Raw genomic sequence first — 23,110 nt, 5'->3', positions numbered from 1 at the left:
AATAATTAATACAGTAGACATATTTATTCTATAGAGCTTTATTTTTTTCTGGAACTCCTAACATTTTGTAACAGGTTTGATCAGATAGAATTCATATACTATGCAATAATCTCGTTTATTTTAATTTTTTTAATTTTATTTGTTTTTCAGAGGGGGGAGGGGCAGAGGGAGAGAGAATCTTAGACAGGCTCCAGCCCAGCACAGAGCCCCACATGGGGCTTGATCCCATGACCCTGAGATCAGGGCCTGAGCCCAAATCAAGGGTTGGTCACTTAACTGATGAGCCACCCAGGCGCGCCTGCATTAGTCTCATTTGAAGTATACAGTTCGGGGTGTGTGGGTGGCTCAGTCGTTAAGCGTCTGCCTTCAGCTCAGATCATGACCCTGGGGTCCTGGGATCGAGCCCCGCATCGGGCTCCCTGCTCAGCGGGAAGTTTGCTTCTCCCTCTCCCACTCCGCCTGCGTGTGCTCCCTCTCTCGCTGTCTCTCTCAGTCAGATAAATAAATAAATAAATAAATAAATCTTTAAAAATATGTTTTAAAAAAATAAAAATAAAAACTAGCATCATGGGGCACATGGGTGGCTCAGTTCACTAAGCCTCTGACTCTTGGTTTCAGCTCAGCTCATGATCTCAGGGCCTTGAGATCGAGCCCCGTGGCAGCCTCTGCACTCAGTGGGGAGTCTCCTAAAGATTCTCTCCCTCCCTCTGCCCCTCCCCACCCCAGCTTTCACTCACCCACACACTCTCTCTCTCTCTCAGATAAGTAAATAGATCTTAAAAAAAAAACAAAAACCTAGAGGGCACCTGGGAGGCTCAGTCCTTGGGCATCTGCCTTCGGCTCAGGTCATGGTCCCAGGGTCCTGGGATCGAGCCCCGCATCGGGCTCCCTGCTCCGCGGGAAGCCTGCTTCTCCCTCTCCCACTCCCCCTGCTTGTGTTCCCTCTCTCGCTGTGTCTCTCCCTGTAAAATAAATAAATAAAATCTTAAAAAAAAAACCCACCTAGAACCTTTAGTGAACATCTGAACACCTTGTTTTGCAAACTACATTTTCTTTTCCCTTGAGAGTATGTTACAGTTTGGTGGTTCCTGAAAAGCTAAACATAGAATGACCCCATGACCAGCAATTCCAATCCTACACATCTTCCCAGAAGTTGGGACTCCAAATGCTTGGTACACGCATGTTCCGAGCAGCACGATTCACAACGGCCTAAGGTGGAGACAACCCAGTGTCCACCAATGGACACATAGGTACACACAACACGGTCCATCCACGCACGGGAGTGTCCTGTGGCTGCGGAGCGGGAACAGGAACAAGGTGCCCACACGCGCTGCCTCCGGGGATGGGCCCTGAGCCCGCGACGCTCAGGGAGGGAACCAGACACAGAAGGCCACACGGGGTGTGAGTCCATGTGGGTGACACGTTCAGAACAGGCTCAATTTTTTTTTAAAGATTTTATTTATTTGAGAGAGAGAGAGAGAGAGAGAGAGAGAGCACAAGCAGGGGGAGGGGCAGAGGGAGAAGCAGACTCCCCGCTGAGCAGGGAGCCCAATGCGGGGCTCGATCTTGAAACCCCGGGATCATGACATGAGCCGAAGGCAGATGCTTAACAGACTGAGCCACCCAGGTGCCCCCGTGATGCTAGTTTTTTAAAAAAAATGAATATGGAAGGGCACCTGGCTGGCTTGGTGGGTAAAGCGTGTGACTCTTGAACTCGGGGTTGTGAGTTCGAGCCCCTCATTGGGTGTGGAGTCTATTTAAACAAGAAAAAAAAAAGAATCTGTAAGGGTGCCTGGGTGGCTCAGTTGGTTAAGCGACTGCCTTCGGCTCAGGTCATGATCCTGGAGTCCCGGGATCGAGTCCCGCATCGGGCTCCCTGCTCAGCGGGGAGTCTGCTTCTCCCTCTGACCCTCTTCCCTCTCGTGCTTTCTATCTCTCATTCTCTCTCTCAAATAAATAAATAAAATCTTTAAAAAAAAAAAAGAATCTGTAAATACTATTAAAACAAAAGTTAGACCTGCACCCGAAGAGAGAACACGTGGGTATCAGACTGTGTGGTTTGGGATGGGAGCATGCTGGGCGTGTTAACAATGGTCTCTGGTCTACATTGTCTAAAATTTCGGGTTTCCTTGTGTACCAAGGAAGAATGTGAGCAGGGTTTTGGGGGTGCAGCAGGCTGCCAGCCTCTACTATGTGGGTGGGCAGGTTTGTCAGGTTTCATGGGTGGCTCCTGGGGAGACCTGATCCGCTCAGGGATTGTAGTGATGATGACTCACTGCCCAAACCCACTCCCCCTTAGGGGTCCCAAAGTGGCCCAGGCTTTCCAGCTGCAAACACCTGGGTACAGGACTCAGGATGTGCCTCTGAATATCGAGAGGAGAGCCTGGAGCCCCCCAGAGCAAGGGACCCCTGTTTCTCTGTGCAACCATATGGGGAGAATGAAGGTTTCGGGTGTATGAGTGTCTTGGAGCTTCTGTAACTAATAACCGCAACGCGGGAGGCTGAAAACACCCTCTGGAGGCGGAGTCTGGGATCCCGGCATGAGCAGGGCGCCCTCGCCCCCCACCCCGAGGAGGCTGGGGGCGGTCCTCCTGCAGCTCCTGCCCACGCCCCCTCCCACGCGGCGCTCCGGGGCTCGCCGCCGCCTCTGTCCTCCCCAGCGCGGCGCGTAGCTGCATCGTCTTCTTTCTCCCTGCGCCCGCCTGTTTCCAAATTGCTCTCTTCTTACAAGGATGCCATCCTGTTGGCCTGGGGTCCACCTTGTCCCCGTACGCCCTCATCTTAATTAATTGCATCTGCAGCGCCCTGTCTCAGTCCGTTCAGGCGGCTGCAAGCGAATGTCACAGGCCGAGTGGCTTGTAAACATCGGAAAGGGAGCGCTCGGTTTTGGAGGCCGACGGAGGGGGTTGGTCACACACAGCTCCTGCTGGAGGGGGTTAAGTTGTTTCTGGTCACTTTGGGGGCACCTGGGGGGCTCAGTCGGCCCAGTGTTCGACTCCTGATTTCGACACAGGTCGACTCAGATCTCAGGGTCGTGCGATCGAGCCATTTTGGTCACTACCCATGGATATTTTGGTCATTGCCAGGCAAACTGGTATTTTAAGATCCCACCCAGATGCTCCTGGAATTCATTGTTATGTAACCTTGGTTTATCTTCACACATTTTAATATTAAAAACCACTTTTTCTTATGGGTGACTAGCCTGGTATATAAAGTATATCTCACAAAGCTGGTGTTAAGAAAAAAAGAATTGAAAGGAGGGATTCAAACAGGTATTTGCACACCTGTGTTCACAGCAGCATGATTCACAGCAGCCAAAAGGTAGAAACACCCCAGTGTCCATCGATGGGTGAAGGATACACACGGTGCGGTCCGTCCCCACGCGGGAACACGCTCCAGCCCCAGGAAGGAAGGGACCCCGACACCTGCCACGACGCGGAGGGACCCCGAGGACACCGGGCTCAGTGAGAGGAGCCGGACCCAGAAGGACACATCCCGCAGGACCCCACTCCCAGGAGGTCCCCAGAGGAGTCCCGTCCACAGAAACAGAGAGGAGAGGGTGGGAGCCGGGGCTGGGGCAGGGGGTGGGGACAGAGTCTCCGTGTGGGGAGACGGAACGTTCTGGAGACGGAGGGTGGGGGTGGTCGCAGGACCGTGTGAGTGGGCTTCATGCCGCGGAGCTGTGCACTTAGAAGAGATTAAAGTGATATATTTCATGTTCTATGTATTTACCACAATAAAAAAATTAATGCATAAAAACCCATGATGAACAAAATATGCACATTTTATATTTTATAAAGACAGGATCTGACACTGTACTTGACCAAATTACTTCCTCTCCCCCCAGTCTCAGCCCTGTCGGATGCCAAGGAACAGATAAACCCAAGGAGTTCCCCACGCAGGGGAGCGTCCCGCGGCCGCGGACGGGAGCCAGGCGCCCACGACGCTCAGGGAGGGAGCCAGACACGGAAGGCCACACGGGGTGTGCGTCCACGCGGGTGACACGTCCGGAACGGGCTCATCCACAGACGGGCAGGGGGCCGGCGGGGGCCGGGGGCTGGGGGGGTGTTGCTTTTGCGGTGACAGAATATTCTGGAGCTGACTGTGGTCATGGAAGCACAGCTGCGCCCATGGTTACGGAGTGGTTACCGAATTCGGATTCTACATGAGGAAACAGGCCTCTCAGCTGGTGCCTCGCCCCGGCTGGCCCCGGGAGCCCTCCCTCACACCCCTGGTCCCGCAGGCCACCCCCCTGCTGCTCTGGGAGCTGGGATGCAGTTGGCTTCGCCTCGGCGGAGCCCCGCCGACTTCACGCTTCATAGGCCTGCTGGCCGAATTCGAGAGAGAAAGCAAGGTGACCCTTTGTGGGTGCCCTCACCTCCAGGACCTGCTTCTCTGAGGCTCAGAGACAGGAAGGGACATCCCCAGGCCCACCGTGGCCAGCCAGGCAGTGGCTCTGTGCTGAAATGGGGGTGGGGTCACCCTCTGGCCAAGGCCCAGTCCTGCTGCAAGGGTGGGGGCCGCCCCAGCCGCAGTCTCCCCCCCCGCGGCCCTCCTCCCCTTCCCGCTGCGGCCTGCTCGGCGGATTGGCCCACACCGCTGCCTCCAGACACCTGTTGCTGTCTGTCTTGGGGCCACTGTCCCCGGGCTCCATCTGTCCAGCGGGCTCACCGTGGCGGCTGTGGAGTAAGTGGGGCAGGGGGAGGCCTGGGCAGAGGTGGGGGTCCCTTGGGTCTGGGGAGGGCATCTCTGAGGTCCATGGGGGCCTCCAACTCTTGTGGCTGCCCCCTAATACCTAAGGGCACCTGCCCACTGCCCGTTTGGGCCCCTCGCGCAGTGCCCTGCTCCAGCCCCAGGGAAGGATCACTCTTCCGACCAGAGATGTCAGGACAAGCTAACGCCGGCAGCCAGGGGCATGGGGACCCCAAAACATGGCTGTGGGAAGCTGGCAGAGCTGGGTCTGACAACAAGCTGCCCACGACCTCTGGCGGTTGGCTCTCCCTGGAGAATCAGTTTCCCTATCTGCCCTATGGGAGTAGAGGCCGTGGGAAGAGGCAGGGGCCCCAGCGCTGGGATCAGGAAGCCCCAGGGCCCCCCCAGCTCCTGCCTGTGGTGGCCGGAGTGAGGCCGGTCCTGCTGCTACAGCCTGAGCTTCTGGACTGAGGGGCTGGGGGCTTGGGTGCCAGGAACGGCCGGCCTGCGAGGACAGTTCAGAGACCCCGCGGGGGTAAAATCCTGGGAGGGGCTGGGCGGCAGATCGGCCTGTTCCACTGGCCTCCAGCACTGGATAAAAATAGTGCCTGGTCTCAGAGAACCTGAGCCGACCCTGGGGCCAAGGGTTCTGGTCTGGGCTGTCTTAGCTCATCTGCGTGGGACCTTGGGTGGGTCCCAGCCCTCTCTGGGCCCCAGCAGCCTCCACGTGCTCAGGGAGGGGTCCCAGGGCTGGGGGGGCGGGGGGCAGCTGGGCCACGCCCACCCGAGGGTGACTCTGCCACGTAAAGGAGGATCCAGGCGGAAGGACCAGCAAAGGCTGAGCTGAGAGCCAGGGGGCCACTTCATTCATGTATAAGGGGCAGCCCCAGATCAGGCCCGGGGCCCACAGCAGGGGCTCAGCAAATGCAAGACGCCTCTGACCAAGACGCCGCCTCTCCAGGCCTCCCCCTGCCCAACCCTGGATCCGAGGTGCTCAGACGTCTCCATGACAACCAGGGCCTTGGAGGAGCTGGATGGAGGCCTGGGCAGCTGCCAAGCAGGCGAGGACCGCTCCACACTGGCTGACCCCTGCCCTGACCAGCCCCAGGAGGACAGGGCTCAAGGTACCCACAGGGGCGCGGGCCGGACAGAGCCCCCGCCCCCTTCCTCCTGTTGAGCCAGGTGGCTGACTGGCAGAGACCAGGACTAAGACTCCCACGTTGGACTGGCTCAACCTATGCTCCCCGTTTCCAACCTCTGTGCCCATTAGTGCCTTGGGGCAGGACTGCCTCTGAGCCTGGTTGCTTTCTAATCTGTAAAATGGGAGCGATCACCCCGCCCCAACCCAGCAGAGCCCAGCAGAGGGTGGGATGGGCCTTAGAGGTGTGTGTGTGGGGGTGTCTCACGACCTTGACTCTCCCTCTTTTCCTCCAACAGCGATGCCCAGACTGGCCGACTCTAGCGGCTGGCCCCATGTGAGTAGCCGGGGCCCTGGGGTTTCTGCCTGGGGTGCCCCTGGAATCAGGGACACGCTGGCCAAGGGGGTGGCTTTCTACACCCCATGGGAAGAGTCTGCGTTCCCTTGGAGGAAAGAGGGGAAGGAAACACCCCGGGACACTCACGACTTCTCATAGGTTTCTCAAGCTGAGGGCAGCCCCGCAAGCAGTGTGGATGCCAGGCCCAAGAAGACAGAGAAGGAGCCCGTGGCCAAAGTGGCCCCAGGACACGGGAAAGAGAGGCTGAAAGCAGGAGCAAGTAGGTTTGCAGAAGGCAGGGGTGAGGTGGGGGAGTGGGTATGGCCCAGCAAGGGGGGCAGGCCCTGGGCTGGGTCCTTGGATCTGGGGGGCGGGGACAGGGTGCAGTGAGGCTGCTGGCTGGGTTCTGTCCCTGCGTGTCTCTAGCTGTAACTAACAGGGCTGGAAGCCTCCGCTGATTCATGATAACACAACGGAAGGTGCTCCTAGGCTTCAGCTCATCACCTTCTAGAGTATTCTCCACATGCCAGCGAAGCTCTGAAGCTCGCAGGCTTAGTTCCCTGGCCCAGAGCCCGTAGCCAGGCAGGGCTGAGCCCCTGGGGGCCGCGCCCAGCCCAGCCCTTGCTCCCCGCAGCACCCCGGAGCCCGGTGCGCAAGAAGGTGCAGGCCTCACCACCCCCGCAGCGGCCGCCGCCACCCCCAGCCCCTGCCCTGAGCGAGGAGCTGCCCTGGGGAGACCTGTCACTCAACAAGTGCCTGGTGCTCGCCTCATTCGTGGCGCTGCTGGGCTCGGCCTTCCAGCTGTGCCGCGGTGAGCCTGAGGCCCCTCCCCCCGGGAGTGGCTGCACCTGGGCGCCTGCCCGCCCTCCCAGGGGAGCTCGTGTGCCCCCCAAGGGTTGGATCTGTGTGCCTCCCCTCCAGGGGCGGGTCTCATATACCTGTCCCCCCACCCCCGCTGGTCCCCTTCTCCCTGGCGTGGACTCTGTGAGGAGTCCTTGGTCCCCTCACTGCCCCACTGTGCACCCCTGTTCAGCCACTGGCCTTGTGCGCCCCCGGGATGGGGCCTGGGCCCTCCCTCTGTGCGGGCTTTGGTGGAAAGCGCCTCCTCCCCCTTCCCCCACTGTGGACCTTCTCCGGGGGCCCTCCCTCTCCCAGATCGGATCTTGGCGCACCTCTCTCCTCCCTGAACAGGTCCTCACCCCTCATGGGCTTTGCCCCCCAGGACTGGCCCCATGAGCCCCCTCTGGGTAGTATGCGCCAGGGAGCTCCTACAGCCCGTGGAGAAACATGGCCAGCCCTTTTGCAACTGGAATGAGGGAGATTTGGAGGGAAGGGGGCGCCTTAGCCGCAGAGGCCAGGAGCCTTCCCTTCTGGAGGCTGGGAGGGAGGGGAGAGGGAGCTCTGGGGGGGAAGGCTGGGATGGCGGGTCTGGTCTGCGCCTAGGCCTGGGCTGACTCCCCTCCCCTCCAAGATGCTGTGGCCGGGGAGGCAGATGCCCCTGCACCTGTCCCTGAGCCGTGGGTACCTCCAAGCTCGGCCCCGGAGCCAGCATCAGCCCGGGTAAGTGCTTCCATTAAGGGACCACAGGCCCTTGGGGGAAGGGGCCTGAGCACCACGCAGGGCAGGTGTGCGCTGAACCCACCACCTCACACCACCGGCCTTGCAGTTGCAGCCGAAGCCCAAGGCCTGGGCGCCCCCATCGGGACCCCCGGAGCCCCAGGAGGAGGAGGAGGAGAAGGCCGAGGTTCCAGCAAGCCGGGAGGGCGCAGAGAAGGCTGCTGGGGAAAAGCGCGCGCCCAAGGAGCCTCCACGCAAGGAGGAGAGGCCTCGGAAGGAGAGGCCGCGGAAGGAGAAGCCGCGGAAGGAGGTGAGGCCTCCGAAGCAGGAGAAGCCACCGGCCGCCAGGGAGCCCCGAGCGGCCCTACCCCGGCGCTGGGAGGTGCGCGAAGGAGGCCATCGGCATTGGATGCAGGACTCCCGAGACCCCGGACACAAAAAGAGGCAGGCCTGGAACTCCCCGCGGCGCCCCGACACGGACCCGCCTCCCGGACGCCAGAGGCACCGCGCGGGCAAGGGGCGGGACTGAGCCAGGCCTCGGTCCCGGGACACAATCCTGGGACAATCCCCGCCCCCCCAATCCTGTCGGTGGCCCCGCGGTTCAGCGAAATAAATTGAGTGCTGCCGCCCCAGGGTCGCCTGCTCCTTTGAGCCTCCACGCCGGCAGCTGCCCGGGCCTGAATGCTGGAGATGGTAGCTCTAGGCTGGGACGCCGGTGGGGGCAGGAGTCGAGGCCGTGGGCGCCGTCGGGGATGACGCTGCCCTCCGCGCCTGGGGAGAGCTGGCCAGGACGAGGCCCCCGCCTGTCTCCCAAAGGCACATACACATCAGCTACTGCTTGTCGGTCTTTATTGGGGCGAGGATTGGGGTCCGAATAAATATGGGCGGGGACGCCACTGGCGGCCGGTGCAGGGGTCACCGGCAGCCGCACTCGGTGGCCACCATGTTGGGCACGTGGTGCGCGCGGATGCGCTCCTCCGACAGGCTGATGAGGAGCTTGCCGGCGTAGGCCGTGGGCACGCAGCAGGGCGGGCGCGCCAGGGCGGCGCCCCGGGCCTGCATCTTGAGCAGTAGCACCACGTGGCTGCCGTAGCGCGGGTTGCGGTCGGACTGCGGCCAGCCGCACGCGCCCTGGCAGTTGTTGGCCTGGTACGTCTCGGGGATGAGCACCGAGCGCTCCGCGCGCAGGTCTACGCTCAGCTCGCGCAGCGCGCACGGCCCGTCCGCCGCCCCGGCGCCAGCGCTGCGCTGTGCCCGTGGGGGCCCGCTCCGCTCGCGCCCCCGCCACTCGGCCCGCAGACCCTGCAGCGCCTTGAGCAGCAGTAGCGCGCGCAGTGGGTCACCCGGGCCGCCGGGGTCCCCCGAATCCCCCGGGGCCCCGGGGCAGAGCGCGAGCAGGCGCTCCAGCAGCGGCGTGGCGGCCGGGGGCAGCCCCGGGAGCCCGCGGAGCTCGGCGGCCGCGGCCCGCAGCTCGGAGGCCACACGATGCGCTAGGTCCGCGGCCCAGGGCGCGGACTCGGGGCCCTGCAGCGGCGCGGGGTCCCCGGCCGTGGCCGAGGCGGGTGGCAGCATCAGCAGCAGCAGCGGCTCCTCGCCGTCGAGCAGGCGCTCCTGTGTCGCGGGGTCCGACAGGTTGACGAGGCCCTGCGGGAAGCCGGCCAGCGCGCCTGGGTCCAGGGCCAGGTGCGGCGGCGAGGCCTGGGCGGGGGGCCCCCGCAGGGTACGCACTAGGCGCGTGAGCGTCTCCAGGAAGGGGTCTGCGCTGGGCGGTGGCTCCTTGGCCTGCTGCTCCTGGGGGGGCCTGGAAGGCGGAGTTGGGAGGCATGAGCAGGTACAAGGTTCCTCCCCTCCCCCTCCCCCACCTGGGCCTGCGCACACCTGGGTGGCGGGAAGGGCACTTGGTCCAGGAGGCCGTGCGCGGGCATTGATGTGGGCCCGGGCAGTGGCAGCAGGAGCAGGGCCGGGGTCATCCGCGTGAAGCAGCGGGGGTTGGGGCCGAACAGCAGCTCCTGCAGCTGGGTGGTGCTCAGGGGTGCACCTGTGTGGCCTGGCGTGACCCCGGGGATGGCTTAGTGTTTGGGGGCCGAGGGCAGCCCGCCCTTGCCAGGTCCCTGCCTTTGAGAGCCTACCGTCTCCTCGGGGTTGCAGGGTCAGGGTGACCCCAGGGCTCTGCCAGTCCCCTGCTGGGTGGTCCACGGCCAGCACCAGGTAACGCGTGTCCCGGGACCAGCAAAGGTTCTGTGGAGATGGGGGCTCAGCCGAGCTGGGTGGGGTGAGGATGCCAGCCCTGCTCTGCCCGCTGCCCAGCCAGGACACTCAGAACCTTGTTCAGCACAGTTTAAAAACCCCATTACCCGAGCGCCTGGGAGGCTGTCGGTTGGCCGTCTGCCTTTTGCTCAGGTCATGATCCTGGGGTCCTGGAATCGAGCCCCACGTGCTCTTTGCTCAGCAGCAAAGTCTGCTTCGCCCTCGGCCCCCCCTCCCCGCCCCCCCCCCCCCCGCTCTCTCTCTCTGCTGGGTGAGGGCTCCAGGAGGCCTGGGAACCGCCCCATTCAGTGCCCTGGTACCTGGGTGCCTGGCAGCCCAGGCCCGGTGACCACGACCTCAGGGCCAGGCCCAGGGTACAGCACCAGCAGCACCAGCTCTAGAGGGCCGGCTCCTCCAGGTGGGGGCGCCTGGAACTTTAGTGAGAGTGTCGGCTCCCAGGTCACTGTGGCCAGGACAGACAGGGAGGGGATGACACCTGAGCCACTAAAGCCCAAGCCCCTCCCCGAAGCCCGTCTTCCATTCCTGCAGGGAGAGCCCCCACCCCAACTGGGAGCCTTGGGGACCTGGTGGGAGAGGTCTGACACCCCAACATGGGTAGCCCGGAGGAATGACCAGCTGCCACTGGTCACCCCTGACTCCTTGGGGTCTCTCTGAGGCCAGTGGCTTCTTGGGACAGGCCAGCTCTCACAGCAGGGACGCCTTGGCTGGACCGGCCCCACTCCCTTGGGCTCCGGGAAGTGCAGGCACGGACGGGTTTTGGGAGCCAAGCTTTGGGGACTTAGAGCCCCACACAGAACCTAAGGGCACCCGAGGAGCCTGGGGAGGAGTCTGGAACAGGGGCTCTGGCAGCACCCTATCCTGAGAGTGTGGCCATCTCCCTTCTCAGGAGACCGGAGCCAGACCCCCAGCCCAGCTCGCGCCGCCGCGGCCCCCCACCTACCTTCCTCCAGGTGCAGCACAGTTAGCCGCCGCCCTGCGGGCTCCCCCAGCCATGCCTGCAGCTGCCGCAGAGGGAGCAGGGCGGGCTGCCCGGCGCTGGCGGCACAGACCCCGAAGGTGGCCAGGTCACGGGGACCCCAGCGCGCCCGCCGCACAGCCTCGAGGAAGGCGTGCTCATAGCGTCTCAGGGCCCCTGCCACCCGAAGCGGGGTGCTGCCCCTATTGCCCTTCTGGTCCAGGGTCACCAGGCACAGGGGATCTTGTGGGCTGCCTGGCGGCCAGTCCCAGTCCTGGTGGAAGATGAGCCACCCCGCACCTGTGGCCGGCTCTCTGGGCGAGGCTGGGGTGCTGGAGCCCTCTCCTCCGGGGGCCCCGGCTCCCAGCAGCGGCCCCAGCACCGACAGCACCAGGGCCAGTGGCCAGAGCAGCAGAGGCTGCATCCCGGCTGCCGGGACAGGCTGGGTGGCTCTGGCTTCTGTGGGCGAGCACCGGCTGTTTGTGCAGAGCAGCCCCTCTCCCCTCCTGGCGTGTGACCTTGGGGAGCAGGGCCGGGCCGCTGCTCTCAAAGCCTCCTCTGTTCCAGCCTCCCGGCCTATCTTCTTACCCACAATACAAGGTGCATCCTGTGACCAACTAGTCAAGCGCCTGTCCTTGACGAGGCTGTCCCCCCTGGGGGCGGGAGTGGGACGGGGAGCAGGGAGCGTCGGCCCCGGCGACCAACAGCTCTGGGACGGACGGGGGAGGGGCAGGCCTGGCCCAGGGCAGAGCGGGGATGCCCCAGAGGACCCTGCCCCAGGCCGGATGGGGACCCCATGTCTTGGTGCTCCGACCGCTGGGTGCGCGGGCCCGGGCAGCGGGTGGTCCCCCGGGCTCAGCTGGGGCTCCCCGAGTGCTCGGTCACACTGTCCCCGACGACAGTGAGCAGCAGCAGCAGCTCTGCCCTCCTCACGAAGGAGCCCCCAGACGCACCAGCGTCCTAGAGACACCGACGCCCAAACCCTGAGCCGCCCCTGCGTGTGGTGGGGGAGCACAGCAAGTGTTCACCAACAGTGAGTGGGCGCCCCCACTCCTCTGCCCCATCGCCCCCCAGCCACCGACACAGCAGTGCAAGCCGGGCCTCGGGGAAGGCATTTAATGATCAGTGGGGACACCACACAGCCCCATTCAAAAGCACCAAACTTAGCTCTGAAGGAAAACACACACCAGACTTGCCTGGAGAAGGGGCTGCCTTTCAGTTGGCTGGGGGAGGGGGGGGAATGTTCCCAGGGCCTTCGGAGGGCAGTGGGGGCCTCAGCATCGGGGGCATGGGAGTTGGGGGGTGTACCCCAGGATTTGAGGGGTGAACTCCAGGAGGCTGGGGGTGGACCCCAGGAGCCGACGGGTGGACGCCAGGAGGTGGAGGGTGGACCCCAGGAGGCTGGGGGTGGATCCCTGGAGCTGGTGGGTGGACCCCAGGAGCTGGTGGGTGGACCCCAGGGGCCTGGGGATGAACTGCAGGAGCTGGAGGGTGCACCCCTGGGGCCTGGGGGTGAACTGCAGGAGCTGGTGGATGCACCCCTGGAGCCTGGGGGTGAACCCCAGCAGATGGGGGAGGGTGGACACCCGGAGCAGGTGGGTGGACCCCTGGGGCTGGAGGGTGGACGCCCGGAGTCGGGGGGTGGACCCCAGATGTCGGGGGGTGGACCACCGGTGCCGGGGGGTGAACCCCGGGAGCTGGGGGGTGGACTCCTGGTGCTGGGGGGTGGACCCCAGATGTCGGGGGGTGGACTCCTGGTGCCGGGGGGTGGACACCGGGGGCTGGGGGGGGCAGCTGGGGAGGGCCCGGAGGCCCTGAGGGTGCAGGCCCACTGGGCGGCATGGGTGGCAGAGGCAGGCCTCCTGGTGGTGGCGGGGGCAAAGACTCTGGCAGAGGCGGCCGGGGGGGGAGACCATTCATCAGGGGGGGCGGGGGTCTCTTCACCCCAGGAGGCCCAGCAGGGAGGCTTGGAGGGGCTGGTGGCTTCTCCATCTTGAAGTGAAACTGCAGGAAAAACTGGAGAGAAACAGAAGAGGCTGAGTGGGGCCCCTGAGGCCCTGGGCGAAGGGGCAGGCTGGCCAGGGCAGCCATCAAAGGCCCCAGAACTGGCTTGCCTGGACCCGAAACTGGCTTACCTGTTTGGTTTCCCGATTCCAGTGAGTCCAGAACTTGCCTTCGGCCTTATCGATCTCCCTGCTGGGCACCTGTGTGGGGCGGGAGCTCAATGGAGTGCGAGGTGCCAGTGTCCCAGGCAGGGACTGTCCCTTGGCCCAGGAAAGGCCCAGTCAGGGAACAGGATTAAGTTTTCGGGTGACAGACTAGCCCCACTACTCAGCAAGCCTGCCACCCTGGGGGAAGTTGCGGTTTGTGCTCTCATCTGTGTGGGCCCCGGATGAGGTTATGGGATCCCCGAACAGCTTGGCAAGGAGGACCTCTTACTGCGAGGGGCACCCGACTGCAGTACACCCAGCCTTCCAGAGGCAAGGACCCACCGAAGGGGCACCCGTGGAGCAGGCTGGAGGCCAGGAACTGGCTGCTCCCCACAGTGCAGTGGATCTGGGGACCCCACATGTGCTACCTTGAAGGCGATGGTCTCATAGGGCTCGGCGGCCATGAGCAGGTACTGCCAGCGCCGGTCAGGAGGCTCGATCCTCTGCTCATAGGCGGACATGAAGCGGTGGCGGGGCATGATGCCCTCGGCGATCTCAGGGTAGTCAATCTGCGGGGACACAGCAGGTGGCAGCACCGCCTTTCAGGGGACCCTCCTTTCACAATTGGGCTCCAGGCTTCAGCTTACCTGGAAGAGGAGGCTCTGCTGGCCCATCTCCGTGTCCCTCTGCTTGGTCACTGCAACACACAAGGGTCTCAAGTCCAGGCCAGCTTGTCCTCCCCGAAGCTAAAGCATGGGTGTGGCCTAATGCCGGCCCCGAACAGGACGGAAGGACGCTGGGGGACCCATACTCGGGTGGCTGCTGCCCAGGGCCAGCAGGGTCCCTGCCTGAGATCACAGGGAGGGGCGCAGGCAGGACAGTGGGTGCCACTGCCCTCCCTGGAGGCCTGGGACAGCACCAGGCAGGAGCTCCAGACTGGGCACGCTGTGCACCTAAGGCCAGCGAGGTCTGCACCCCGGCTGCTGGGAGGGTGCCCTTCGCACGAGAGGTCTGCAGCCAAGCCTCCAGCAGCCGTGCCCCCACTTCCAGACCGCTCTCCATGCAGCTCTGAGACATGCCACACTCAGCCCCCCTTAAGCCCCCAAGCGTCCCCCCGCTTTACTCAGGACAGACAACAGATGCCCTATTATGGCCAAAAGACCTTTGATGGCCTCCCCACAAGGAACCTGTCATCTTAGCCCTAGCTTGTGATGGACAGCTGCCCCCGGACCTTTGCACTGCTGTGTCCTGCCTGGAATGCCAGTCACCTACATGGTTTTTCTACCTTTATTTAGGATATCTGCCTAATAGCTTTTTCTTTCTTTCTTTTCAACTCCCAAAAACACAATTGTCTACATTCCAATTGAGCCACTTAACCAACTTTCTGGCAGGTGGCCCAGGAATCCTCCTCTCTGCACAAGGGTTCCACTGAGTAAGTGGTTTCTTACACGGACCCTCCCCATTCTCCTCCCCCCCTCCCAGGGTCAAAGGAAAGGGACTCATGGCCCCTCATCCTCACAAGGCTCCCCAAACACCAGGATAAGGCGCAAGGGGCCCAAGGGAAGCCCTGACACTGTGATGCAGTGGTCTGGGAAAGTTCACGGGAAAGGTGGGGCCCAGGGCACCAGTGATGGACCAGTGGGAGAGGCGTGGGCGAGGGAGGGCCCCTGCTTCGAACAGAACAGCAGTCTCCGTGGGGCTCAAGGACGAGGGCTGGGGGCCGTGGCGAAGGGCTCATTCATGCCCAGCACCAGGGGCAGGCCAGACCACACTCCCAGACAGAATTACCTTTGTAGCCTGGGCGGCCAATCTTCACAAACTTCTTCACCTCCACCTTGACCTTTTCTGGCGCTGGCTGGGCGGGGGCCTCCTTGGCCTCCTTGGCGGCTCGCCGGGCCCTGCAGGCAGGATGGATATGGAGCTGTGGCCCCTGCCGCACAGGCCGCCAAGGCCACAGGCCCAGGTGCTAGGAGCTGTCCAACCCCCACACTGACCTCGGAGTTTGTATGAGAGGCCAGCGGCAGAGGGGGCTTGGCCGGGGGTCGCGGGGTTTGCATGCAATGGGGATGAGACAGGCTTGGGGCACCCCTCTCTTCTTGTCACCTTTCCCACTGTCCCTTACTAGGGAGTTTTACGTGAACCCTCACCTCTTTCCTCTCGTGTCCCAGAAGGCTGACGCTCACGCAAGATCAGTTAGCTTAACCACTGCGGAGAGAGCACCTCCCACCTCCCCTGGCACCCTCCCCTCCACCGGCCCTGAGGCATGGCTGGGCTGGCTTGAGACCATCTCACACAGGGGTGGCAAGTGACTCCTCGTTTACCGTGGAGGCCAGACCCTGGGCACTGGAAGGGGCCTGAGGTACTCACAAGTTGGTCTGATGCTTCTTCCCTTGGGTATGTGCCAGGTAGCTGCCCTGCAGTGGGAAAAGCACACGGACAACTCAAGGTGGGTGGGGGTGGCCCGAGAGAAGGAGCCGGCCTCTCATCCACCAGGCCGCTGCGGAATGAACAAGTTCTATGGGGTTCACACAAAGTGGTACGAAACGCACACAGAACCTAAGAAAGTAAGTCTGCAAACGTCAGTGGTCACAGCGTGTGGGACACGGCAGTCTTGCCGCCTGCCGTGGGGGATGGGGGGGCTTAGTGGACCTGGCTGGATGGTGGAGACCACTTGGCACCAGTTGGCGGACCCACAAGTGAACATGCCCTATGACCCTGTGTGTCCGTTCTGACTACAGCCCAGAAGACCTGTCCCCAGACAGCAGGACAGACTACGTATTTCTGGACCAGCAGAGGGACACTGGGCCGCATCTGGGGATGTCTGTGGTTGTCATGCCCAGCACCCCCCGAGAATGGCCCGGCTCTGATGTCAGCAGTGCTAAGGGGGCAGACCCTGACACATGAGACTGGCCAACTCAGCACTACTTACACACAAACTGAAAACCACCACAACGTGAGACAGTGTGAAAAAGGACGAACGACATCTATTTGTTCCTGAATCAGGGCCAGGTGAGCACTTGTTAGACCATCACTGGGACGATCTTAGGGTCGGTGAAAGAGATGAGCTAGGGCCGCAACAATGAGCTCTCAAAACCTGGATCTAGACCATCCGGGATTGTGCCCATCCCATGCCTGCAGGCACGCATTCACATGGAATCGGCACTGACAGTGTTCAAAGCAAGTGGTCTGGAGGAAGCCCTGCACACCCAGGGCGGCAGCAGGCTCTGGGGGCGCAGGCTGGTGAGTGAGCAGACCTGAGCCCCGCCGCCCCCGGCCACGCTCTGAACAATGTCCCAGAATTAACAGGGAGAGCACGATGGGACAGGGGTGGGAACAGCGAAGCAGCAGAGCCCTGCCCAGAACGGAGAAGGCAGGGATAACGCACCTCGTTGTTGTGCAGGGTCAGACACAGCTTGCACTCGTATGAGCCCAGATGATTCTTCATGAAATATGGGTCCTGCGCAGGGAGACACACTCCATTAGCAATCTCGCCCTGTGGTCCCTGCCCACCGTGAAGAGCCAAAGCCTTCCCTTTGTCCAGGATGCACGGCCCTCCCTCAACTGGCAGAGAGGGCGGTGGCCTTCCTCCTTGGCAGGTGTTCTGAGGATAGAGGACTAGCAGCAGCCTGCAGCCGGGGGCCCCACAGGGCCTTCTGAGGCAGCACTGTGGGACCACCGGGGATCCCGCAGACGCAGGCCACCGGGCAGGGCTGGGGGCCTACAATGCTGGTGCCTGGCCCCACCTCTGGGGCAGTTCTGGGCCTAGACGGCAGCAGAGCCAAAACAGCACTGCTCAGCGCCCACCTTCTGGGCCGGGACAGGGATCTGTTGCCAACCACGCCGGCATTCCAAGCACCACCACACAAGCCAGGTGTGGGAAGAACAGAAGCAGATGGGTTAAAACGAAGGCCCACGGAGACCCTTGTCTCTGTGTGCAGGGGCTCCCAGGCCAGACAAGTGACTTTCCATAAACAAAGGCCGCAGAGTAAGTGCTTCTGACCCCAGGCATGGAGCAGACAGCTGGGGTTCAAACCCGAACTCCACTGCCCAGCAGCCGTGTCATCTTTGGCAATGACGGTCCTGTCTTGTTTCCTCAGGAGGATGTTAAGAGAACTGACCTCAGAGGTGAGGGCTCGACACATGTCAGAGTTCAAAGTCTAAGTGGAACCATACGCTGACCGCTGGGGGTCATGCCCAGGGTGACTCTGCCCCCAGGTGACACTGGTGATGTCTGGGCACATCTGTGGTCCTCCCAACTGGGATGCTCCTGGCACTGAGTGGGTGGGAGCTGGGGACACTGCCCAGCTGCCAACAATGCCCTGAATTTCCCAAGTGCCAAGGGATAGACTCTGGTCTGCCCACAGCTGCGTACACCCAAATAAAATGTCGTCCTTTGCTGCTTACAGCTAAAACATCCACTCACGTGACGCTACTGTGGCCCTTGGCACTGACGATTCTCCATGTCTCTGGTAAATCAAACGAAACCAAAAAACTTCGTGCAATAAAAGGTCCCTCTGAACAGCAGGAGTCGCTCTAGGTCAAGTTCCCTCGATTACAGACCAGGACCCCGAAGGCCAACAGAGCTGGGCAGCAGGGCCAAGGGCACCAGGTGCAGGGTATACTGAACTTGGCTCCGTTGACAGAAGGGAGAGGGAGGGGCCGCGAGACAGCGGGAGCTGCCTGCCCGCCTGCCCACGGTTCAACCAACCTTGTTGATGTCGATGGTCTCCAGGGCCAGCTGCCGGAGGCGCTCCCTGCGGTCTCGGTTGCTCTCCGAGGAGGAGGCCACGCCTCCACTCCCGGTCTTCCCCCCGGGGCGGTGCTGGAAGTCCATGGTGAGGGCGCTGGGGCTTTACCACACTGGTAGGGAGACCTGCAGGGCCAAAGGGGGAGGCCGTGAGAATGCAGGGTGTGGCCCGGCGGACGGGTCAGGTGAAGACCCTCTTCTTCAGCGTCCAGGAGACTGAGGGCCCCCGGTGGCCCAAGGACACACAAACCAGGAGTAAGGATGAACAACAAGTGTGGTGTCTACGAATGACTGTGGGGGAGGGTCAGAAAGGAAGCCAATGTGAACAGAGAAGTGTAAAAACTCAGAGACCCGAAATGGCAACAGGGAAGAGGCAGCCAAGTTCTCTCACCAAGTCTCGCCTCCTTCAGGAAGCCTTCCTCGACTGCGCAAGTGCACGGTGTGCACTCCTCTAAATTTCTTCTGCTTGTCTCCACTCGCTTCTCCCAAGCTAGATTCTACTTCTGTGCCTCAGCTGTCAATTTGCTGAAAGCAAGGAAGACCTCTATCTATCCGCCTGCGTTTTCTGCCTAATGCACAACAGAGATTCAAGACCTCTCTTTGGCCAAGGCAGGCTCTCCTGGGCCTAAATAGCCTGGTTCCATTCCCTTGTTCTTTCAGACCCAACCTCCAGGTACCTCCCTCTGGCGTCCGAACACTTTCCTCTTGACTTGGTCAATGTCAGTCCCGGGCCCCTGGCTTACACCTGTAATATCTCGTATCTGTAGAGGTGAGCTCACGGGAACAGGGCCCAGGAGTGAATATGACCCCACAAAGACGTCCCCATTCTAATCCCTGAAACCCAAGAACATGGAACCATAAATGGCAAAAAGGACCTTGCAGGGGCAGGCAAGTCAAGGCCCTGAGGTGGGGGTGACCCTGGGTCCCTGGCATCCTCACGAGGTCCTCACAAGAGGGAGGCAGAGTGTGGGAGTCCCAGAGATGGGCGGACCTCGCGCTGCTGGTGGTGAGGATGGAGGAGGGGCCGTGGGCCAGGAAAAGGCACGAGCCGGGTCTCCCTGGGGTCCCCGGGGGAACACAACTCTCCATTTCATACTTAGAAAAATACTTAATGATTTATATACTTATTTTAAATAAAAAGAGAAAAGTGACGGAGAAGCAGAGAGGAGTGGGGGAAAAAATCTCAAGCAGACTCTGCACTGAGTGCAGAGCCTGGTGCGGGGCTTGATCTCACAACGCTGAGAACACAATCTGACCCGAAATCAAGAGTCGAACAGTTAGCCAACTGAGCCCCCCTTTTATACTTCTGACCTCAGGAACTGCACGGTAATACACTTGTATCATTTCAACCACTGACTCTGTGGTGCTTGGCTACAGCAGGAAAGGAAGACATCAGGGGCAGGCCAGCTCTGCCGTGGACCTGCAGTGGGACTCGGAGTCACCCCTAACTCTGCAGGAATCCAGACCTCTCCCTGGCTTGGTTCTTGTTCTTGGGGAGCATATGAAGCCCTCACACCTGGGAACCAGCAAAGCGACCTTCCAGATGGCTGCTGAATCAGGAACTTATACCCATCACGGGGTCAGACTTTTTATTACACGAGTCCACCTAGAGCTGCCAACTTTTAAAGTTTTGTGAGACAAAGCGTGCGAGACAAGCACTGTCAACTGTGGCATGCACCCTGTGAAAAAAAATCTTTCATCCTGAAAAAAGAAGACCATGATACCAGGGCAGCCCCGGCCAGGAATGCCAGTGTGCCACCTGTGCCATCGTCCACGAGACCAAGGAACACTGCACCCCAACACCCACGGGGGCCTGCAGCCGCAGTCTACCCAGAGCTCTGCGGTGCCCACTGCCAGACCTGGCCACAGGCTCCTTGGCGGAGGCCAAGCCCTGCCTGCACCTGCTGGTGAAGCACCTGACTTTCCCTGCAGAATACTCAAGGTTTCTGGGTGAAGGGACAGAAACTCCCATGGGGGAGGGGGAGGGACGCTACCAGCCCTCTGGCCTCCACCAGCAGCATAGATGTGCAGCAGGGATGGGGGCCTGGGAGATCTCTTTCCCACAGGTCCCGAGTGACTTACAGGCCTCCATGGAGAGACAACACTTACTTCTCAAGGCTGTTACAGGAAAGTGTTCACCTGAACAACGAAAACTGGGTGCTTCTGGGGGTAGGCGTGTACTCTGATCAAGTCAGCAGCCAACCAACGGGTGGATGACATCCTGCTCAGTGTCACTAGCGAAACCACAGTGGGAAGCCACCTCACTCAGATCAGAGTGGCTGTTCTCAAGAAGAAAACAAAGGCAGCGCACGCTCCCCAGTCCGACCAGGGCTCGGGGGGGACCTGCGTGCTCCCCTGTGAAGCAGGCGCTGACAGCTCCAGGGTCCAGGACAGAGACATACCCTCACTTCCTGTCACCTGTTGTATGGGTGACATCTCCAGAACACCCCCACTGACCCCAAGGAAGGTAAAACTACAAGAGTAACTCAGAAGGCAACAATGTTAACAGAGCCAAGAGTTCCCACCAGTTTGGTGAGGAGCCCAGTTCCTTCTTAACCAGCAGGAGAAACCCTTTAAATGCTGGTGGCTGGCTGGGGAAAAGGCACCAAACGTGTCGCAAAAAGGGCCCACGGAGAGAGTGACGGGCTCAGGGAGACCGAACTCAAACGCCGACCTGGTCACCAAGGTAGAGGGAAACCAGTAAGCATTGGAGACCCAAGCTGCCCGTTACTGGTAGACCACTGCACACAGCATCCTTGTCCCCCTAGGAGAGCTCACCCCCAACAGGAGATCATGGGCCCAGGGGCCCTTGACTGGCTGCTTGGGTAGGTTGTAGTTTTATTCTCAGAAGAACCAGAACGAAGGGCCCACTCCACTTACAGGGGCAGGGACAACGGGAGAGAGTCGGAGAGTCGGGGAGTGGAATGAAGGCCAGGCTGAAAAGAGGGAATTCCATCAAAACCTGTGCTTTCCCCACACGTTGCCCAGAAAGTCCAGCTGGAGGCCCACAGCCCAGCCCAGGGGTACAGCAAGAGCGCCAGAGACGGTATTCTCAGACACTGACAGCTGGGGTCCTCCACACCCCAAAGAAAACAGCAGCGTCTCCCCCAGGCTCGCTGGGCAGTGAGGTTCACTAGGTGAGAAGCGGGGAACTCACACACACACACACACACACACACACACACACACACACACACACACACACAGACACGAAGAATTCCACACAACGCCCCCCTCCACCATGTTAGTGTCCTCCTTAATTACTGGGGAAGTTACTACACAAAGCAGAACAGCACACCACGCATTAATCAAGACGAGTTAAAACCAGAGCAAAAAAAAACCTTTGCAAAGTAAAGATAGGACGATCCAAACAAAAAGCTAAATGTGAGAGCTTGAAGGTCCAAGTTTAATAAGTCTTTTAGAAAGAAGAGGGGCGCCTGGGTGGCTCAGTCGTTCAGCGTCTGCCTTCGGCTCAGGTCACGGTCCCAGGGTCCTGGGATCGAGCCCCGCATCGGGCTCCCTGCTCGGCGGGAAGCCTGCTTCTCCCTCTCCCACTCCCCCCGCTTGTGTTCCCTCTCTCTGCCTCTGTCAAATAAATAAATAAAATCTTAAAAAAAAAAAAAAAAGGAGAAGAAAAGAGGAAAAAATAAAAGAAGAAAACCTAAACGAAATCTTGGAGCAAGAACAGCAAGAAGCGTGAAAAGTATCATCACAGAAATACAAGAGTGTTCCCCCAAAAAGGGAAATAACCCAGGGCTGAGAACATCTCCTCGTTCCGACAGAAGCACGTGAAACGCCTGTCAATAAAAACAATCGGGAAAGTTTACCCCACCCAGAAAAAACTTCAGTCTCTAGCAAAGAAAGAAAAAGACCAGGAACAAAAGGTGGGGAAACCAGGAGGGAATCCGATTTTTCAGAAGAGCGCTGACGGATTTCGTACCCCAACTCCGGGTCATTCGGGGTCCCAGACAACCAAGGACTCAAACTCAGTCAGCCGAGGTCTTCGAGAGCCACCCCGCGAGGATCCCGACGGGACCAGGGAGAAGGAACACACGGCCAGACGGAGAGCGGCAGCCCGCCCCGGGGCGCAGCCCACAAAGTTCCAGACAGCTGCTCGCCCGCCCCGCGAGCAACCCGCGCAGACCGGGGCAGGCGTGGCGGCCTCCGAGCGGGCCTTTCTGTGCTGGCGGCAGGGGCGGAGCGCGGAGAGGCCGGCGAAGCCGTCAGTCCGTTCGAACGAGCAAAGCCGGGGCGACATACAACGCACCGGACGGCGAGGGGCGGAGGGCTTCGAGGGGAAGCGCACTACCGGGCCCGCGAAACCGGGCTACCAGGAAAACGGAGACGCTGGTCTCGCGGGCGGGAAGAGCAGCACGCGAGTGAACCCCGACGGGGTCCCGCTGACACCGGCGCAGGGCCCGCCCCGAGAACACAGGGGAGGCGGCAGCGGGCAAAGCACCCCGGCGCCGGGCCTCAGCCACCCCTCCTCGGGGACCCCCCCAGCGGCGGGCACCGCGGCCCCCGCGCACCGCCACCCCGACCCCGCGGGCAGCCCGCCAGGCTCCCGAGGAGGCGGGACTCGTCTGGCCCGCCCGGAGCGCGGCCCGTGGGCGCCGCCAACCCAAGAGCCGCCCGGCCCTCAACCCGCGCCCCCGCCACAGACGCCCGGGGCCCACGTCCGCTGCGGTGCGAGTAAGCCAGGGGCCCGGGGCCGCCGCCCTCGGCCCGCGCCGCTCCTCACCCCGCGCCGCTCCTCGCCCCGCGCCGCTCCTCGCCCCGCGCCGCTCCTCGCCCCGCGCCGCTCCTCGCCCCGCGCCCGCCGCTGCCACGAATACGTTATACGCACGCGCACCGCGTGCTAAGGGAGCACTTCCGGGGGCAACGCGGGGAGGGGGTTGGGGAAACGGCCTCTCATGTGCGCATGCCCGCTCTGCCCGACGAGGGGGATAGAGGCGCCGGAGGCGCGAGGAAAGGGGGAGGGGCTGAGAATAAGGCCGGAACTCGAAGTGCGCGTGCGCACCAGGCTCTCAACGCCTAACTCGCGCGGGGTCAGTTCTCACCGGAGGCCCGGCTTCCGCTCGTCGGTAAAGGGCGCCACCGACCGTGAGGGTACCTTCCTCTGTTCCCACCCCGGATCCAGCTTATTGATGATTATCTATAACGACCATCTGTGTCGTCTATTATCGCGTGCGCCCCACGCGGGCTTCGCTAAGCGCCGAGGCCCCGCCGGACGCCAGCGTCGCGCGCCGGCGATCCACAGGATGCG

At 61.6% G+C, this 23,110-nt stretch overlaps 3 protein-coding genes across 6 annotated transcripts; 1 reads left to right on the top strand and 2 right to left on the bottom strand.

Annotated features, from left to right (window-relative positions):
• The first annotated feature begins 4,881 nt into the window (after nucleotides 1-4,881).
• JSRP1 (junctional sarcoplasmic reticulum protein 1) lies at nucleotides 4,882-8,253 on the top strand. The gene is made up of 7 exons (XM_027582025.1): nucleotides 4,882-5,121; nucleotides 5,654-5,816; nucleotides 6,130-6,167; nucleotides 6,327-6,447; nucleotides 6,802-6,978; nucleotides 7,639-7,727; nucleotides 7,840-8,253. The coding sequence occupies exons 1-7, from the start codon at nucleotides 4,882-4,884 to the stop codon at nucleotides 8,251-8,253; spliced, it is 1,242 nt and encodes a 413-aa protein (XP_027437826.1).
• Nucleotides 8,254-8,562: 309 nt separating this feature from the next.
• Nucleotides 8,563-11,524, bottom strand: AMH (anti-Mullerian hormone). Of its 2 annotated transcripts, XM_027582566.2 has the most exons (5): nucleotides 10,933-11,520; nucleotides 10,292-10,434; nucleotides 9,854-9,962; nucleotides 9,603-9,771; nucleotides 8,563-9,525 (listed from the first exon to the last, which is right to left on the bottom strand). In XM_027582566.2, exons 1-5 carry the CDS (start codon nucleotides 11,369-11,371, stop codon nucleotides 8,640-8,642), a joined length of 1,746 nt encoding a protein of 581 aa, XP_027438367.2. In that variant the 5' UTR covers nucleotides 11,372-11,520; the 3' UTR covers nucleotides 8,563-8,639. The 2 variants fall into 2 exon arrangements, with proteins under 2 accessions (XP_027438367.2, XP_027438368.2); XM_027582567.2 differs by lacking the exons at nucleotides 9,854-9,962; nucleotides 10,292-10,434 and having other exon boundaries at nucleotides 10,933-11,524.
• Nucleotides 11,525-12,022: 498 nt separating this feature from the next.
• Nucleotides 12,023-23,080, bottom strand: SF3A2 (splicing factor 3a subunit 2). Of its 3 annotated transcripts, none has more exons than XM_027582575.2 (9): nucleotides 22,905-23,080; nucleotides 17,806-17,970; nucleotides 16,483-16,554; nucleotides 15,465-15,511; nucleotides 14,886-14,995; nucleotides 13,745-13,794; nucleotides 13,526-13,666; nucleotides 13,083-13,151; nucleotides 12,023-12,963 (listed from the first exon to the last, which is right to left on the bottom strand). In XM_027582575.2, exons 2-9 carry the CDS (start codon nucleotides 17,929-17,931, stop codon nucleotides 12,163-12,165), a joined length of 1,416 nt encoding a protein of 471 aa, XP_027438376.1. In that variant the 5' UTR covers nucleotides 17,932-17,970; nucleotides 22,905-23,080; the 3' UTR covers nucleotides 12,023-12,162. The 3 variants fall into 3 exon arrangements, with proteins under 3 accessions (XP_027438376.1, XP_035578933.1, XP_027438377.1); XM_035723040.1 differs by lacking the exon at nucleotides 22,905-23,080 and adding an exon at nucleotides 22,586-22,722; XM_027582576.2 differs by lacking the exon at nucleotides 22,905-23,080 and adding an exon at nucleotides 21,785-21,914.
• Nucleotides 23,081-23,110: the final 30 nt, after the last annotated feature.

The sequence above is a fragment of the Zalophus californianus genome, chromosome 1, assembly GCF_009762305.2.
Source record: "Zalophus californianus isolate mZalCal1 chromosome 1, mZalCal1.pri.v2, whole genome shotgun sequence".
In the NCBI taxonomy this organism is placed as follows: Eukaryota; Metazoa; Chordata; class Mammalia; order Carnivora; family Otariidae; genus Zalophus; species Zalophus californianus.
This window is presented reverse-complemented; position numbering and strand designations above follow the sequence as displayed.

Excerpts from the sequence above, each read along its gene's own strand:
- JSRP1 (XM_027582025.1), top strand. The coding sequence starts at position 4,882 with ATGTCAGGACAAGCTAACGCCGGCAGCCAGGGGCATGGGGACCCCAAA. Across the intron at positions 6,979-7,638 it reads GGCCTTCCAGCTGTGCCGCG|ATGCTGTGGCCGGGGAGGCA; the intron begins GTGAGCCTGAGG and ends CTCCCCTCCAAG. Across the intron at positions 7,728-7,839 it reads CGGAGCCAGCATCAGCCCGG|CCGAAGCCCAAGGCCTGGGC; the intron begins GTAAGTGCTTCC and ends TTGCAGTTGCAG.
- AMH (XM_027582566.2), bottom strand. The coding sequence starts at position 11,371 with ATGCAGCCTCTGCTGCTCTGGCCACTGGCCCTGGTGCTGTCGGTGCTG. Across the intron at positions 10,435-10,932 it reads TGTGCTGCACCTGGAGGAAG|TGACCTGGGAGCCGACACTC; the intron begins GTAGGTGGGGGG and ends TCCTGGCCACAG. Across the intron at positions 9,963-10,291 it reads CTGGGCTGCCAGGCACCCAG|AACCTTTGCTGGTCCCGGGA; the intron begins GTACCAGGGCAC and ends CCATCTCCACAG.
- SF3A2 (XM_027582575.2), bottom strand. The coding sequence starts at position 17,931 with ATGGACTTCCAGCACCGCCCCGGGGGGAAGACCGGGAGTGGAGGCGTG. Across the intron at positions 16,555-17,805 it reads AGACCATCGACATCAACAAG|GACCCATATTTCATGAAGAA; the intron begins GTTGGTTGAACC and ends CTCCCTGCGCAG. Across the intron at positions 14,996-15,464 it reads AAGAAGCATCAGACCAACTT|GGCCCGGCGAGCCGCCAAGG; the intron begins GTGAGTACCTCA and ends TCCTGCCTGCAG.